The sequence below is a fragment of the Schistocerca serialis genome, chromosome 4 (assembly GCF_023864345.2).
Source record: "Schistocerca serialis cubense isolate TAMUIC-IGC-003099 chromosome 4, iqSchSeri2.2, whole genome shotgun sequence".
Lineage (NCBI taxonomy): Eukaryota > Metazoa > Arthropoda > Insecta > Orthoptera > Acrididae > Schistocerca > Schistocerca serialis.
In genome coordinates this window covers 116,096,299-116,114,436 of record NC_064641.1, presented here as the reverse complement: position 1 = coordinate 116,114,436, position 18,138 = coordinate 116,096,299, and the positions used below count along the sequence as shown (strand labels likewise).

General features: G+C 39.6%; 1 protein-coding gene across 1 annotated transcript in view; it reads left to right on the top strand.

The window, feature by feature from the left end:
* The window catches only part of LOC126475425 (serine/threonine-protein phosphatase 6 regulatory ankyrin repeat subunit B-like), a 355,304-nt gene that overhangs the window by 204,612 nt on the left and 132,554 nt on the right, over positions 1-18,138 (top strand). Inside the window, exon 10 of the mRNA XM_050103270.1 lies at positions 15,721-15,819. Within this exon, the coding sequence (XP_049959227.1) occupies positions 15,721-15,819 (99 nt within the window). The remainder of the gene's footprint in view (positions 1-15,720; positions 15,820-18,138) is intronic.

Below are 18,138 nucleotides of genomic sequence, written 5' to 3'. Positions count from 1 at the left end.
GTAACTTCCTCCTCTTTTTTTACACAATAAATACTGCTACATGCACCATCATTCAACATCTCACTAGAATTAGAAATTACACTTGTCTTACTACTATCATTTACATTACCCTTACCTATTATTACAGCACATTTATATACACATGACTCTTCATCACTACCTGCTCTAGTGCAAGCCAAAACTGGAGCATTGTCTATTTTAAATGGTTTGATCCAGAATTAAAGTCATCTCCTTCATTTCTTTCACTTGAATTTCTCCTACCATTTCTGTACCCATTCTGGCTATCCTCCATCCAATCATTCCTTGAATTTCTATTGTAATTAGTCTTATTCATCCTATTTACCTGAAATTCTCTCCCTGATTGAATATTGTCATCAAAATTCCTCCTATGATCTTCCACTGAGGGCTTCACTCTCTCCACTTTATCAACATAATTCAAGAAATCACTAATATTACCCCTAGGGGCAGGTACAAGCAATTCTTTAACTTTCTGAGGCAGCTTAGTTTCTAAACCTATAATTGTTGATTCACTACCTAGCTCTTTGTCCAATTATTTCTGTTTGTTTATCCAAAGCTGACAGAAACCTTTCACAGTACCCTTCCTAGAGTCAAATCTCTCTCATCCACAAAATACATTCAAAATTCTCTGCTGCTAATCTTTGGATCAATATTCATCTAAAAAAAGCTTTATCAAAGCTTTGCCATGAAGCACAGCTATCAGCTACTCGAGCTGCCCATCCCCCTTCAAAAAAGCTCTCACAAATGACATTTTCTCTTTGTCATTCCACATTTCAGGCAAATCATTAAATTCCCTAATAAAATCCAGTGGATGCACTTCCCCATATGGTCCAAAATTATTAAATTTCTTACAACAAACAAATGAAGGACTGTTTGGGATGCTACATACTCCATGCTTTAGATTTTGTACCTCTTTCATCTTTTTCTCCATTTCAGTCAATTACTAATCTACATTTTTATTTACTTTTACCAGTTTTTCCTCTACCACTAGTAAACACTTGGTTGCTACCTCTGTTTCTAAATCATTTTCAATCTGTTTGTTTTGGTTCTCAAGTTTAACCCTATTTTCAGCACAAAATTTCCTGGCTACTTTGGCTTCATCTTTACACTGTTTTTCAGGAGCCTCCACCCTCCTACTATAGTCATCACAAAGCTTCCTTCTGTCTTTTACACATGTACTTCTCATCAATGTTAATTTCTCATTATTGTTATTGTCTTCATCTTTTCATCACAATCTTTAGCTACCAGTTCAACCTTCTTATGTAATTCTAAAAGATTAGAGCTGACTCCCTAATCTCCTTCTTCATTTCTTTCTTCAGTTCATCCTTTAAGTTAACCATGTCAGTTCTAATGCTATCAGTTTTCTTTTCCACTGTATTAATGTCTTTTTTCATACTACTAATGTCTTTATGAACTACTAATGTCTCTTTTCATATTACTAATGCCTTTGTTCATACTCATATTACTCAAATTACTCATAATTTACATTAACATCCCATCCACTTTTCCATCTGCCATAAACTTTTGCCCTTGCTGATTTTTGCTGCTAGGTTCCTCCTCCTTAACCTTAACAATCTCATACACTTCAGTACTGTTTTCATCAATTTCGCTCACCTCACCATACAGTATAGATGATCCTTTTAACATTTCATCCACAATAGGACTTTTGTCTGCATCATTCAAAGTTGCATTGAAGTCTGATTTATAAGCACTATCATTTATTGAACCAGGCCCCTGTTGTGCCTTGTCTCCCATCACTGTCTTATTCATTAAGGCCACTCATTATGTATCACTTAATATGAAACAGCTTTTGCTTTGAAATTAACTTGTTTATAATCACTCATCTGCTGCTGCAGTTGTCATCTCGATTTGTTGTCTGCTGCAAGTTGTAATTCTCTCGGGGAGGTGTCTTGTTTATCTCTGGTCAGCTGTGCCCACCTGCGTGCTGATTGGCTGCTCCTGTACTCAGAGGTTGCTTCCATAGAACCCACTTGCTGACTGGTTGCTGTTATACTGTGGCCATGAAACCCATGCACTGATTGGTTGTTGCACCACTGCACTGTAAACCACTGTTGAGTTCACTGTTTAAATTTCGCAATTCCTTGTTTATTGTGGGTACGTACAGTATTCCTCACCCGGGACACCACATGTGATGATTCACCTTCTTTAATTCTTCGTCGATTGTCCTCAGTGTCAATGTACTGCATTGCCACACTGACTGAAAATTGGGGTTTGTAATTCCAACACTGAGTACAGTAAATAATGTAGCCAACAGGTGCACAGTTGTGTTTCATAGTACTTTAATTTCACTGTTCACAACCCCCCAATAATACACAGTTATATGGCCAGTGCACTATTGTCTAACTTTCGAAAAGCCTCATTAACAGTTTGCAGGCAAACCTCCACATACTGCTACGATAGTTTACTATTGTGCATCTACGAGTAGTAAAAACCTAACCACGAGGTTCACAGTTCTTGAAGAACAGAAATGTGCATATGGAGCAGACACTGTCATTGTTTTAACACACAGTAACACTTGTTTCACGGTTAAGTTGAAGTGTTGTTGTTATTCTAACCAACACAAGTTTCTCATCTGAAACTTGGCTGTGGGCTCACTTTCTCGGTACCAAAAATTGGGCTCTTATATATCTTGACAATACTAGGTACTGAAACTACAGTGTTCAAAGTTAAATTTATGGAAATTACGATCAAACTTAACTCATTAAATTAACTGAATATATCAAAAAATTTGTTCTTTTTAACAGTTTCTTCTACTGCAAGGGTTAAGCCGAATTATTTGTTTAAATGATGAAATTAACATATATCATTAGGCAAACAATGCTTTTGACAAAACTGTTAATCACTTTGGAATTAATTAAGGGCTGCCTTTGCTAACATGTTTTCAAATAGAGCGAAATAGATCCTTTAAGAATGCTATTAGTTGTTCCTCCAAATGTTTATAATTAGTACAGAATTTATATTTGTTTATAAATCAACAATAGAACTTAAGTTACGAAACAAATACTGGTTTCACCTTATAACAAAATACATTAACTAGGCATAATTGAAATAAATTAAACAACCAATTACGTGTGGGACCGATGACCATAGCAGTCTGGTCCCTTTAATCCCACAAACCAATTACATGTGTAAAACTAAGCACAAAATTAGACCTGGTGTTATATTCTTTAAAACTGAGGGCCAACCTTTCTCTTTTATGAAAATGCAGATTATACTCATGTAGGTTAAAGGTAATTAGTTAAAATTGAAAAAACGAATTTAAGTAGGCAGATGGCAAAACAAGAGGGGAAGTAAAAATAGCTTTCTTCATCACTAAGTCCTTTGCATACAACCTAGCCACCTGTGCTCATCACATCTGCAGTGAGGAGCTGTCTCTCTCAAAATATACTGAGGGTTTCACTGAAGCCTTCACAGACCGTAATTATCCTCCCAACCTAGCCACCTGTGCTCATCACATCTGCAGTGATGAGCTGCCTCTCTCAAAATATACTGAGGGTTTCACTGAAGCCTTCACAGACCGTAATTATCCTCCCAACCTTGTACAAAAACAAATCTCCCTTGCCTTATCTTTCCAGTCCCCCACCACCTCACAAAGTTCCACCGTCCAGCCACAGAGGAGCATTCCACTTGTAGCTCAGTACCACCCAGGACTGGAGCAACTGAATTACATTCTCCGCCAGGGTTGTGACTACCTCTTATTGTGCCCTGAAATGAGAAATGTCCTGCTCACTATCCTTCTCATCTCTCCCACAGTGGTATTCCCCCGACCACAGAACCTACACAATATACTCATCCATCCATATACAATCCCTGCTCCCAACCCCTAGCTCATGGCTCATACTCCTGTAATAGACCTAATGCAATACCTGTCCTATAAATCCTACCACCACCTACTCCAGTCTGGTCAAAACATCACCTATCCCATAAGACTGTGAAACCAGTCATGTGATCGACAAGCTAATCTGCAGCCACTGTGCTGCATTCTATGTGGGCATGACAACCAACAAGCTGTCTGCCCGCATGAATGACCACTGACAAACAGAGGCCAAGAAACAAGTGGATGACCCTGTTGGCACTACACACGCTGGCAGATGATGTTCACCAGACATTTGCCATACCCACACCCAACCATTGGAATGTCATATTGTGTACCGTGATTCATCATTCCTCACAATGTTTTTCCACTGTTCAATTGTCCAATGTTTACACTCCTTATTCTAAGTGAGGCATTGTTTGGCATTTACCACCTTGACGTGTGGCTTATGAGCAGCCACTCGATTGTGAAATCCAAGTTTTCTCACCTCCCACCTAACTGTCATAATACTTGCAGTGGATCCTGATGCAGTTTGGATAGATGGATAGATGTCTGCCTATTACCCATTATGACCCTCTTCAACTGTCACCAGTCTGTCAGTCAACAGATGAGGTTGACCTGTACGCTTTTGTGCTGTACATGTCCTTTCATGTTTCTACTTCACTGTCACATTGGAAACAGTGGACCTAGAGATGTTTAGGTGTGTGGAACCCTCACATACAGACATATGACACAAGTAACACCCAATCACCTGACCACGTTCGAAGTCCGTGAGTTCTGTGGAGCACCCCTTTCTGCTTTCTCACAATGTCTAATGACCACTGAGGTCGTTGATATGGAGTATCTGGCAGTAGGTGGCAGCAAAATGCACCTAATACAAAAAACATACGTTTTTGAGGGTGTCTGGATACTTTTGATCACATTGTGTATCAGTCATTTCCAGAGCCCTCACATTTTGCCCACTCCCAAATTCAATCATGCAGGACTTGTTAAAGATCTTGTCTCCTTCTCCCAGTCCCTACAGTGGAAACTTTTTTTTGCCACCAGCCTTACGTATCAGACTCTACCAAAGACCGATGTTGAACCGTACCTAACTCAGTTTGCTCCTCCATCCAACCGTGATCCAACCTCACTGCCCCCAAATCACCCCTATCAACTTTCCAGAACTTTTTAACTTCTAACCTTGTCTCACCATCATTCCTCTAAACCCTCAATAAGCAAACTAACTTTACATCTGCTGAAAGAATAACAGTGCACCATCTAAAAACTGCTCCTGACCTTATAATCCTACCTGTGGATAAAGGATCCACCACTGTTGTTTCGAACTGCAAGGATTATCTGGCAGTAGGAACCTGCCAGCTGTCAGATACATCCACCTACAAACCTTGCCACAGTGACCCATTCAAGAAATCCAGGAGGATCTCCAATCACTCGTCAAATCCTTAGGTCCATCCCAGAACCTCTCCCCGGAGTCCATGTCTCAGCTCACCCCTACCACTCCCAGCACTCTTACCTTCTACATGCTTCCTAAAGTCCATAAACCCAATCACCCAGGATGCCCCATTGTGGCCAGTTACTGTGCCCCCACTGAGAGCATCTCTGCTCCCATAGACCGACACCTTCAACCTACTACCCACAACCTGCCCTCCTATGTAAAAGCTACCAACCATTTCCTCCACCGGCTCTCCACAGTTCCTGTCCCTTTTACACATGGTGCCCTGCTCATCACTATTGATGCCACTTCCCTTTACACTAACATCCCTAATACCCATGGCCTTACCACTATTGAACACTACCTTTCCACTCGTTGTACTCAACCCAACAAGTCACCATCCTAGATGCTGACCTCCACCTCAAAGATGATTAGATCAGTACCTCCATCCACATCAAACCTACTAATTACCAACAATACCATCCTGTTGCTGAGGACACTGCCAAACATGACATCCTTCATTTCAGTGACTGCTTCACAGCCTTTGCCATATGGACCTTTCCCACCAACACCAGTTTTTCTGAATTGCGCTGGTGAGAATTTCTCCTGCAGTATATCCTACATTCCCACAACCCTCCTGGCCTCAACCTTTGTTAGTCATTGTCCTCTCCCATCCACCCCTTTCTCTATTCCCATTCCAGCACTACACATCCCTCTTTAATTCATCACACCCAGTCTTTTAAGTTCTCTCCTTTTCTGCTATCAAATACCCCCTCCCCACCTCTACTTAGCCCTTTGGTTAACCTCCCAACTGCACATAGCTGCCCTACCCTCTTTCTACCTTGACCCTGCGCACTCCTCAACAGCACGTCACTGTCCACCACCCCTACCCTACTATCCTTTCCCCTCTCCACCCCAGTCTCCTCCTTACTCTCACCCAGTTGGCACTCCCATCATGCACTGCTGTTGCTGCTCATAGTGTGGCCTCAGTTGCCTGAGAGTGCAGTCATGTGTGTGTGTGTTTGTCGTCAAATTTTCACAAAGGCCTTACTGGCCGAAAGCTATATTTATGACAGTCTTTTTGTTGTGCCTATCTGGGACTCAGCATATCCTTTTCACAATATTGTTTCTTTACATCCTGAATTTTCCATTGCTCAAATCATCTTTCGTTTCCATCCATCAGTACTTTTCTACTACTCTCCAATTTGTTGCCTAATATCCCCATGAGCCAATAAAATGTCACCATTCATCTTATGTAACACTTCTAGCTTCATTTCGGTTGGCACCGTCACTCATGGTCCCAATTTCTTATCCTCCCCGCATGAACCGTGGACATTGCCATTGGTGGGCAGTCTTGCGTGCCTCAGCAATACGGATGGCTGTACCATAGGTGCAACCACAACAGAGGGGTATCTGTTGAGAGGCCAGACAAACATGTGGTTCCTGAAAAGGGGCAGCAGCCTTTTCAGTAGTTTCAGGGACAACAGTCTGGATGATTGACTGATCTGGCCTTGTAACACTAACCAAAACAGCCTTGCTGTGATGGTACTGCAAACATTACAAGCATGCAGCTTTACTGTATGGTTAAATGATGATGGCGTCCTCTTGGGTAAAATATTCTGGAGGTAAAATAGTCCCCCATTCGGATCTCCAGGTGGGGACTACTCAGGAGGACATCGTTATCAGGAGAACGAGAACTGGCGTTCTATGGATCAGAGTGTGGAATATCAGATCCCTTAATCAGGCAGGTAGATAGGAAATTTAAAAAAGGAAATGGATAGGTTAAAGTTAGATATAGTGGGAATTAGTGAAGTTCGGTGGCAGGAGGAACAAGACTTTTGTTCAGGTGAATACAGCATTATAAATACAAAATCAAATAGGGGTAATGCAGGAGTAGGTTTAATAATGAATAAAAATAGGAGTGTGGGTAAGCTACTACAAACATCATAGTGAACACATTATTGTGGCCAAGATAGACATGAATCCCATGCCTACTACAGTAGTACAAGTTTATATGCCAACTAGCTCTGCAGATGATGAAGAAATTAATGAAATGTATGATGAGATAAAAGAAATTTTTCAGGCAGTGCAGGGAGACGAAAATTTAATAGTCATGGCTGAATGGAATTAGAGAGTAGGAAAAGGGAGAGAAGGAAACATAGTAGGTGAATATGGATTGGGGGTAGGAAATGAAAGAGGAAGCCGTCTGGTAGAATTTTTGCACAGAGCATAAGATAATCATAGCTAACACTTGGTTCAAGAAACATAAAAGGAGGTTGTATACATGGAAGAATCCTGGAGATGCTAGAAGGTATCAGATAGATTATATAATGGTAAGACAGAGATTTAGGAACCAGGTTTTAAAATTTAAGACGTTTCCAGGGGCAGATTTCAACTCTGACCATAATCTATTGATTATGAACTGTAGATTAAAACTGAAGAAAATGCAAAAAGGTGTGAATTTAAGGAGATGAGACCTGGATAAACTGACTAAACCAGGGGTTGTACAAAGTTTCAGGGAGAGCATAAGGACACAATTGACAGGAATGGGGGAAAGAAGTACAGTAGAAGAAGAATGGGTAGCTCTGAGGGATGAAGTAGTGAAGGCAGCAGAGGATCAAGTAGGCAAAAAGACGAGGGCTAGTAGAAATCCTTGGGTAACAGAACAAATATTGAATATAACTGATGAAAGGAGAAAATATGAAAATGCTGTAAATGAAGCAGTCAAAAAGGAATACAACCGTCTCAAAAATGATATCGACAGGAAGTGCAAAATGGCTAACCAGGGATGGCTAGAGGACAAATGTAAGGATGTAGAGGCTTATCTCACTAGGGGTAAGATAGATACTGCCTACAGGAAAATTAAAGAGACCTTTGGAGAAAAGAGAACCACTTGTATGAATATCAAGAGCTCAGATGGGAAACCAGTTCTAAGCAAAGAAGGGAAAGCAGAAAGATGGAAGGAGTATATAGAGGGTCTATACAAGGGCGATGTACTTGAGGACAATATTATGGAAATGGAAGAGGATGTAGATGAAGATGAAATGCGAGATACGATACTGCATGAAGAGTTTGACAGAGCACTGAAAGACCTGAGTCGAAACAAGGCCCCGAAGGGTAGACAACATTCCATTAGAACTACTGACAGCCTTGGGAGAGCCAGTCCTGACAAAACTCTCCAGCTGGTGAGCAAGATGCATGAGACAGGCGAAATACCCTCAGACTTCAAGAAGAATATAATAATTCCAACCTCAAAGAAAACAGTTGTTGATAGGTGTGAAAATTAGCAAACTATCGGTTTAATAAGTAACAGCTGAAAAATACTAACACGAATTCTTACAGACAAATGGAAAAACTGGTAGAAGCCGACCTTGGTGAAGATCAGTTTGGATTCCGTAGAAATGTTGGAACATGTGAGGCAATACTGACCCTATGACTTATCTTAGAAGAAAGATTAAGGAAAGGCAAACCTACATTTCTATCATTTGTAGACAGAGAAAGCTTTTGATAATGTTGACTGGAATACTCTCTTTCAAATTCTAAAGGTGGCAGGGGTAAAATACAGGGAGCAAAAGGCTATTTACAGTTTGTACAGAAACCAGATGGCAGTTATAAGAGTCGAGGGGCATGAAAGGGATGCAGTGGTTGGGAAGGGAGTGAGACAGGGTTGTAGCCTCTCTCCGATGTTATTCAATCTGTATATTGAGCAAGCAGTAAAGGATGGAATGTAGTCGAATTAAGTCAGGTGATGCTGAGGGAATTAGATTAGGAAATGAGACACTTAAAGTAGTAAAGGAGTTTTGCTATTTGGGGAGCGTAATTACTGATGATGGTCAAAATAGAGAGGATATAAAATGTAGACTGGCAATGACAAGGAAAGCGTTTCTGAAGAAGAGAAATTTGTTAACATCGAGTATAGATTTAAGTGTCAGGAAGTCGTTTCTGAAAGTATTTGTGTAGAATGTAGCCTTGTATGGAAGTGAAACATGGACAATAAATAGTGTGTGCTACGGAAGAATGCTGAAGATTAGATGGGTAGATCACATAACTAATGAGGAGGTATTGGATAGAATTGGGGAAAAGAGAAATTTGTGGCACAATTTGACAAAAAGAAGGGACCGGTTGGTAGGACATGTTCTGAGGCATCAAGGGATCACAAATTTAGCTTTGGAGGGCAGCATGGAGGGTAAAAATCGTAGAGGGAGACCAAGAGATGAATGAATACACTAAGCAGATTCAGAAGGATGTAGGTTGCAGTAAGTACTGAGAGATGAAGAAGCTTCCACAGGATAGGGTAGCATGGAGAGCTACATCAAACTAGTCTCAGGACTGAAGACCACAACAACAGTGTAGTGTCATCAGCGAAAATGGTGAATCTACAATATTCTGTACAGAGTGGGAGATCATTTATAAATATAATAAAATGTAGGGGGCCCAGAACTGAGCCCAACATAATAATCAGTCTGGCATGCTAAACCACTGTTGCTTGCCATATCTTCATTGGCCCTTTGCACTGCTTGTTATTCCCCAAGTTCATGACCTAGTGACTGTATTACAGCTATTTTTCTGATTAGCCCATCTGTATTTCTATGTTTCTTTCGTAGCTTGTGGATAACTTTTTACACAAATTCACAGAGTTCTAGTGCCCACCTTGTCAATCTACTGGATGGACCTTCAAACCAAGTAACCACTTCAAAGCAGAACAGTTCATCACTTCCTCAAGCTTCCTTCCACACAGGTAGCACCAGAACTACGTCAGTCCATACATCAACCTAAGCATTTCCTTTCTATTTTAGCACTACTCATTGCTGCATTCAACTGGCTCGATGCATAGGTAATAGGGCATTCTTGATCATCAACCTCCTGGCTCAAAACACACCCCATAGTATGATTCAAGCCATCGCCTGATAATATGAACTCGTTCTGGAAGTCTGGAAACACCAACACCAGACTCAACATTAATAACCTTTCCGACCCGACAAATGCTTGCTGGCATTCTTTCGACCATACAAACTTAATTCCCTGCTTTAGCAGTTTTGAGAGCAGCCTGGCAACAACCACAAACCTCTTTATGAATTTTCCGTAATAATTTGCAAGACTGAGTAATGATTGTAATTCCTTGGTTGCTCATGGTACTGGAAACTCTTGCACTCCCTGTATTAACCTTCAATCAGTTCTTACACTCTCCATGCTAATGATATGGCCCAGATAGTTAACCCCTTCCAGCACAACATAACATAATACCATTCTGAGTTTCAAATGAGCTGGTTGTAATTTTTTTTAACATTTCCCTCAGACATTGTATATACTCTTGCTTGTCCCTTGAAAAGATAATTATATAATCAAGATGTGTGAGACCTTTACACACTTCCACTCTTTTCAGCACTCCTTGCAGCATCTTTTGGAATGTTGCTGGCACATTCTCCAACACAAACAGCATTCTCGTGTATTGCTGAAAATGCCATTTTTGTTCTGCCTTCCAGAGCATCTTCTGACCGATGGTATCCTCTGCTTTAGTCCATTGTTGAGAATGACTGGCTTTGTCCTAGGTTATGTATTGTCCCCATCATGTTTGGAATTAGTCAGGCATCTGTCATAGTTTTACTGTTCAGTTGATGGTAGCTACAACAAACTGATACTTCCTTGAGGCATCCGTAGACTTTTTCAGCACGATCACTATTCCCGTTGGTTTATAAATTCCTCCAAAGCTGGTTGCAATGATTGTGGGATTCTGTACGGCCTCCTATACATTGCCACTTATTTGGGTTACTGGAATTGCAGGCAATGGCCCTTGCAGGAGAAAAAAATCTTGAAATGCTAGCAGGTCCTCCATTTGTGGCCTTTCCGTTCCTCTTAAATGAGTCAGTTTCTCGTGAAATGCAGTCCTAGCAGCATCCTGTGCATCATGACAGCCAACACCCCCTGTGTGGCAATCTTCCTCATCTGGAATTTCTAATACAGCCAATAACATTTCCTTTGACAACTTAACATCTTCATTGTCAAAATAATCCACATTGATGGGTACTACATTGCCTCCATCCCTCTCTTCTATGCATACAATACTACATTTCACCAAACAACATACTACATCCAATATTCCACTACTCTCTAGTGGTTCTAGTATACATAACATATCATCTAGTAATTCAGGCTCCAAATTCACCCATAGCATCTTCCTGGTGCCTACTGAAACACGGTCATGCAAATAAAGCCTCAGTGTCATTGCTTATGGTTTAACTGGATTGTTTTGCACGTTAGGCATTTTTAGCAGCAAATCAACTGTGACAATAATTTCCCTTAGTAGGAATTTCGTCCCACCACATTTTACTACACATCATTGGAGGTAAATTATGGCATGATATTGATGCAGAAAGGCCAACTCTAGAGTCATGCTGTAGCCCTCGCTTACATGAGATACCACTTCCCCACATATGAGAATGCAGGCTTTCTCGGCGAATTTTGATGACAAAATCTTCTCAGGTTGACAGCTGAGTCAGTGCGTCATTCTCTGGAAATGTTTCAACAAATTTCTTACTTTCCATCTTCAGGTGAAGTGAAGATGGCAGGTAAGAAACTTGCTGAAACATTGCCAGAGAACAATACATTGACTTGGCTGTCAACCTGAGAAGATTTTATCGTCATATCTACACATTGCTCAAACCTGATTGCATCGAACAAAAAACTCATCACTACTGACCTGAATGTTCATATATCAGTACCCCATACCCCATGCAAGTTATAACATGTTAGGTTCCAATGCCTGCCTACTTCCCACTAACTTCCTTGAGGCCACTGACACATGTGCCCCTGTGTCCAACAAAATTTTGTATTTCCTACCATCTATCACACCCATTGTAGCACATTCCATGTGTGCATTCATTTTCACTGCATATAATTTTACGAGGAACCCTTATTAGTGACTTTGGGGTTCCCTCCTAAGCTTAATGGACCCTTCCTTCCCCCTGGACCACCTCTTTTACCACCCCAATGTCCTTGTTGGTGACCTACATCTCCGCTACTACCATTCCCGTTAAACTGATGGACACTCATTCATGGCTGGTAACACTATCCCTGTTTATCCACAATTAAAACATTATTTTTGATGCCAATATATTTCTTCAATCCATCATACTTGTTGATCTATCAATTTCCTTGTATTCCAGTGCCAACCTCATCCCAGCATGAAGATCTTTAGCATCTCTGTACATTTCCTCATAGAAATCTCTGGTTCCAAAGCCCGCAGAAAAAATATTGAGTGCTTGCTGCTTTGTCTGTTGTACCACCTCTTTATTCACCTTGTCATTCTGCAATAACTTCATAGTTGTGAACATTTAACTTTCTAATCCTATCCACAAAGTCCTCAACTGCTTCATTATGCCTTCTGCACACAGCACTCAACTGCTCCTGAAAACACTACACACTATTCTGCTTCCTATACTGTTGTTCCAACCCCTGTCTTGGTCAAACAAAAGTCCCTGCATTATGCTACACTTCTGTGCAGATTGCAAATGACTTCACTTCCCCTTGTCAACTCTAACATCACAATCTGCAATAACTACATGTCCAACAAATCCCCTAAGTTAGACAATGATTTGAGATCTTTCATAAATGCTACCATATCCTTAGACAACCTGTCAGAGAAGGGACAAATAAGTTTAGCAGTAGCCAGATCCACCCCTTGGACGTGAGACCTCAGCAGTTCTATTTTGTGATCCTTCTATGCCAATATATTATTCACAACCATAATATCCACTCTAAACTGAGATACCTGATTCACTAACGGTTACAAAGCCTCCTCACTGGTGACAACTTGTCTCTCTTACTTTGCCACTGCCACAACTTCACTTATTTTCACAACTCAGATAAACATGGACAAATAACATAACTAATATAGATAGAACAGGTAGTTGCAGAGTACTCTATTAGCTTACTTCTTCTGTCCTACCATGAGTCACCTGAACATCCTATACTGTCTATCTGTGTGCCAAAAATGACTACATGTAAAGCAATTCACTGCTACCAATTCAGTCCAGAGCACACTAACTACACTGCACAGAAGTGAGTAAATTGAATGTGGATCCTATCTTCATTCTTATCTGACACCTCACTGATGCCACATATATCACCTGAGGTTACCAACTTGCCCATCAACCTATAGCCATAATGTCACCACCACATGCAGCCACACTGACACTGTGGCCAGTAGTCCATGTATGAGTACACGAGCTGACTGACGAATAAAGTTTCAGTTCTGTTACTTTTCTGGTGCCTCACACTTTGTTTCAATTCCACTACTTTCCTGGTGTGTCACACTTTTGGGGCAAGGGTGGGGGGACAGGGGAGGGGAAGTGCAGCACATGGAAACAATTTATCTAAAAATTGACTTTAGTTAATGTTACCTTTGATATAAACTTGTATTTTTTAATTCTCTCTGTGTCTAGTGCTTTTAAAGGGGTGGAAAAATATACAGAAAGATCACAAAACTCAACACATTACTGTGCCTAATATGATGTAGGAAAACTGTTGCCAATCAAACCAGCTTCCAGTTGTCTCTTAATGGACATGTACAAGTCCTGTATGGTTTTCAAGCGAATTTTCTACCATTCTTCCTGCAAGACAGTGGCAAGTTCAGGTAATTATGAGGTAGACGGATAGCAATCATGTGCCCTTCTCTCTGAAGTAGATCACAAAGGCTCACCAATATGGAGATCTGGTGACTGTGGTGGCCAGAGGAAATGTGGTAATTCATCTTCGTGCTCACAAAACAGTCCTGGATGATGCAGGCTGGTGCTCTGTCATCTTGTAACACATTGTCACCATTGGTGGACACACACTGTACCATGGGCGGGACCTGATGAGCCAGTATGGTCACGTAACCCTTGGCAGTAATGCAAACTTGCAGAGGTACCATGAGGGCTATAGAAGACCATGTTATGGCTGCCCAAGTCATCACCAAACCCCCACCGTGTCTCGCTCTTGGGACATAATTTTGGCCAGAAGTTATATATGTTGTAAAACGAGATTCATCTGATCAAATTACATTCTTCCATTGCTCCATAGTTCAAGTTTTTTGGCTTCAGCACCATGTTTTCATGACACGGGCATTTGGATCACTGATGTATGGTTTTGGAATTCCAGCTCATCGTACGATTCCCATCTTATGGAGCTCCCTGCACTTTGTTGTTGTGCTGGTAGGATTCCTGAGTGCAACATTCAGTTCTGCAGTGACTTTTGTACCAGTTGTCCTCTAATTTTTTGTCACAAACCTCATCAAAGAACATCTGTCAAAAACACTCAGTACATACTTTTGTCCATGTTTTGAATTAGTGGATGATATTTTATCACTTTTCCTGTATGCAATATAAATCTGATGTAGTTTCTCTTGAGGCATCAAACAGTTCAACTAACTTGGTTATGAAAGCACCAGTCATATAAGCGCCAGTAATTTGTCCGCATTTGAATTCACTTAGTTCCAACATAATACACTCATGCTACACTGAACACTGTTCTAACCACAACTGACATTTGCAATACATTGAGAAAATTGCACAGGTGCTGTTTGTGGTCAAATACAACAGCACCACCTGCAGGCTAGGTTAGCATCTGCATTTATGTTCAAGCATGCATTTTTCATGGTGTTTCCATATTTTTGTCCAACCCCTGTATGTAACAGCATAATTTGTATCTTTTGTTGTGAGTAATAAATTCATTTCAATACACTTAAATGCTGTGTACATTATTATACATGGTGTACCAGTCTTACCTAGAAGGTTATAAGTCAGCTGATTTTTCAGTTCACTCTCTTTTCCCCAGTTTTCCAATTCACTCTCTTTTTCCTCATTAGAGTTGCAAGCTTATCCCAAACTGCATTAACAAATGTTGAATAACAGAGCTTAAACATTTTTATTAATGGTTGTTAATGAAGAATACAAACACTATTGGTTCTTTCTGGAGTGAAGATATACAAAATACTCTACCATATTTGTCTGTTTTTAGAAGCACAGTTGCAGGTTTTTTTATAATGAATAAGATCAAAACAAGTTCCTTTACATTACTGTATTAATTCCATTACACTTTTTTAGGCATTTGGATCCAAATGAAATTTCGCATCTCTTTTGTATGGTACACAGGAACAATCTGGTGTTTACACGTCATTGAACCTGAGCTGAATATTTATGTATTCTTGTATGTTAAGTTATTCACAGAGCTTTGTCACTTTAATGAGGCTTTTTGTCTTATGTTTTACAAGACTCCAAATAACAGTATTTCTTTGACTCTAATTATTAGCCACATATGTTTGTTGCACTTTCAGGTTGACAACAACTTTTGCTCTTGTTTAAGAGACAATGGTTCACATTTTATTTTTCTATCTTTATTTTTTAAATTTTCTTTTGAATGTACATGGACCTAACCAATTGTGTCCCTTTTTTTCCAGATGCTCAAATTGTTGATTGATGCTGGAGCAGACGTCAATTTCAAAGATGACCATGGTTGGTCACCACTTCAAGAAGCCCTTAGTTCTGGAAGTTTTAAGGCATGGTCCCTATATCATTATCCAAACAAGAAATGAAACTCTGTGATGCATACTTTTGTAGTTGCTCTTCCTTTCCATAAATATATTGCACAAAACAAAATTTATAAGCAGATTTTAATGATTCACCAGAGAGCTTGAAAAATGTGTCTGTTTAGTAACTGTGTAGAAAGTAGCATCCTAGAAGGGAATTACCCAAGTAAAGACAGCATGTGCTTGTCATTTTTTCATTATATCTTTGAATTTTCTGCTATAATAACATACATGTTATTATTATTCTATCGTTTTCACATGGGATGTAATGAGTTACGCATGACCCTCTATCTAGCTTATAACAAATAGCACCTCCATAGTTTGGCTTCATAGAGCATGTAACTAAGCTGTGTCATCCTCTACCAACAATATCACTATATATTTGAATGGAGGTGTCTGTGGTTATCACATCAGCCTGCAAGCTATTCATATCAGCTTTTCCAAATGAGCACAACTACTTCCCTTTCATGTAGATCTACACTTGTCTGCATGGGCATGAGTGTATTCCATTTTAGTGTTCTGAAAAAGAAAAATTCCTTGAATTTATTGGAAATCAAAATTTGGTTCTCAGTGCGCCAGCTCGTTGCAGAGAATGTATACTTTAGTAGCTGTTAAATATCATTAACTTTATTCACTGCATATGTAAAGAGTCCTTAAATGAATATCATATAAAATTAGAAAAAGAGCTGATGCTTTGGAGAGAGTTCCCACTTATCCACTTAAATCATGTGGTTGCTGCTTACATAGCTGCTAAGTAGGCCTACTTTAATTGCATAGACTTATATTTGTCACAGGGTAAGACACAATTACATGTTGTGCAAAACACTTAAAGCTTGATATCATTTGTAAATTTTCTGACCATAATTGTTCAGGATTGGCAACTTAACGTATGAACAGTTTTGGATTTATACATATATAAGTTAACATTCATATAGTTTTGATTGGCCCTCTGACAGTGATGGTTAGTTACCCGTAATAAACAACATGGAATATACTTCAGTCAAGTGGTCACAATGAGAAAAGAGTAGGTGGAGATCTTCCGACAGTGTCAGTAGTGATCTATAGAATATCAGTCAGAATGACACATATGATGTGTTAGGTTTTAGAATTGTGAATTGTGTTTTATTCATCTCATGATGTACTTATGCAATCCATTTGGCTTGCATACAAGAGATATGTCAAAAATTTATGGTACAATTACAGTGATTTTTACATTAATAGATAATAGCACTACAATAAATAATAACACTCTAAGGATATTTCTTGGAATACGTAACACATTGTATCCAGCTCAAATTTCCAGTTTGTCCTGTGTGAATTCATCCACTGAGTAATAACATTTCAGTGTCAGTACCTCATATAGCTTTCCTTTACGTGAACCTAAATTCATCTGCATCAACTTGTTCCCTTTTAATTTATTTAGAATTTTCATTCCCATGTGTTGAGGTCCCTGGGTATACAGTCTGAGGTGGTGGGTGGGGAGCATAAAATTTTCTTTGTTTCTAGTATCATGTGAATGGACTAAATGATTTCCCTCAAATAACTCACGTCTGGTGTACAAAAATATAATAATCTCCTATATTTATAAGGATGGCAGAGTTAATGTTTTAAGTTTTCTAAATAATGGTCAACAAGGTTCTTTGTGATGTGCAGTGTGCATATCTCAAATGACTTTTTTCTGAATTTTTTAGCATCCGCACTACATTTGTCGAGCTATCCCAAAAAACAATACCATACCTAATAATGGATTTGAAGTAGCTTGTATATGCTATTTTTCATGTATCCATGTCAGTTGCTGTTGATAATATTTGCATTGCAAATGCAAAGCTGCTCAGTTTGTTTGCTAGGTATTCAGTGTGTGCCTACAAGCCCAAATTTTTATCTAGATTTAAACCTAAGAATTTGACTGAGTCAACTTCTTCTATATCTTGGTTGTTATGTACAGTCTTAACCTGCTCGCATTTGGCTGTTTGGTTTTGAACTGCAGCATGTGAGTCTTGAATATGTTTAGATTCAACCCATTTAGCTGAAACCAAGTTTCTAAGCTACTGGGGGTACTGAACACAGATTTGAGAATTTTTCTCCAAATCCTGATCTTCAACTAAGACAGTAGTGTCATCTGCAAACAGAACTAATGGGGATCTGATATTTAATGGTAAGTCATTAACATGCAAAAGAAATAGGACTGGGCCTAATATGGAGCCTTGTGGAACAGCTGGAAATAATTTTTTTCCAATCAGAAAATAATATGCACCATTTGAAGAAATGCTAACTCTTTGCTTTCTGTAT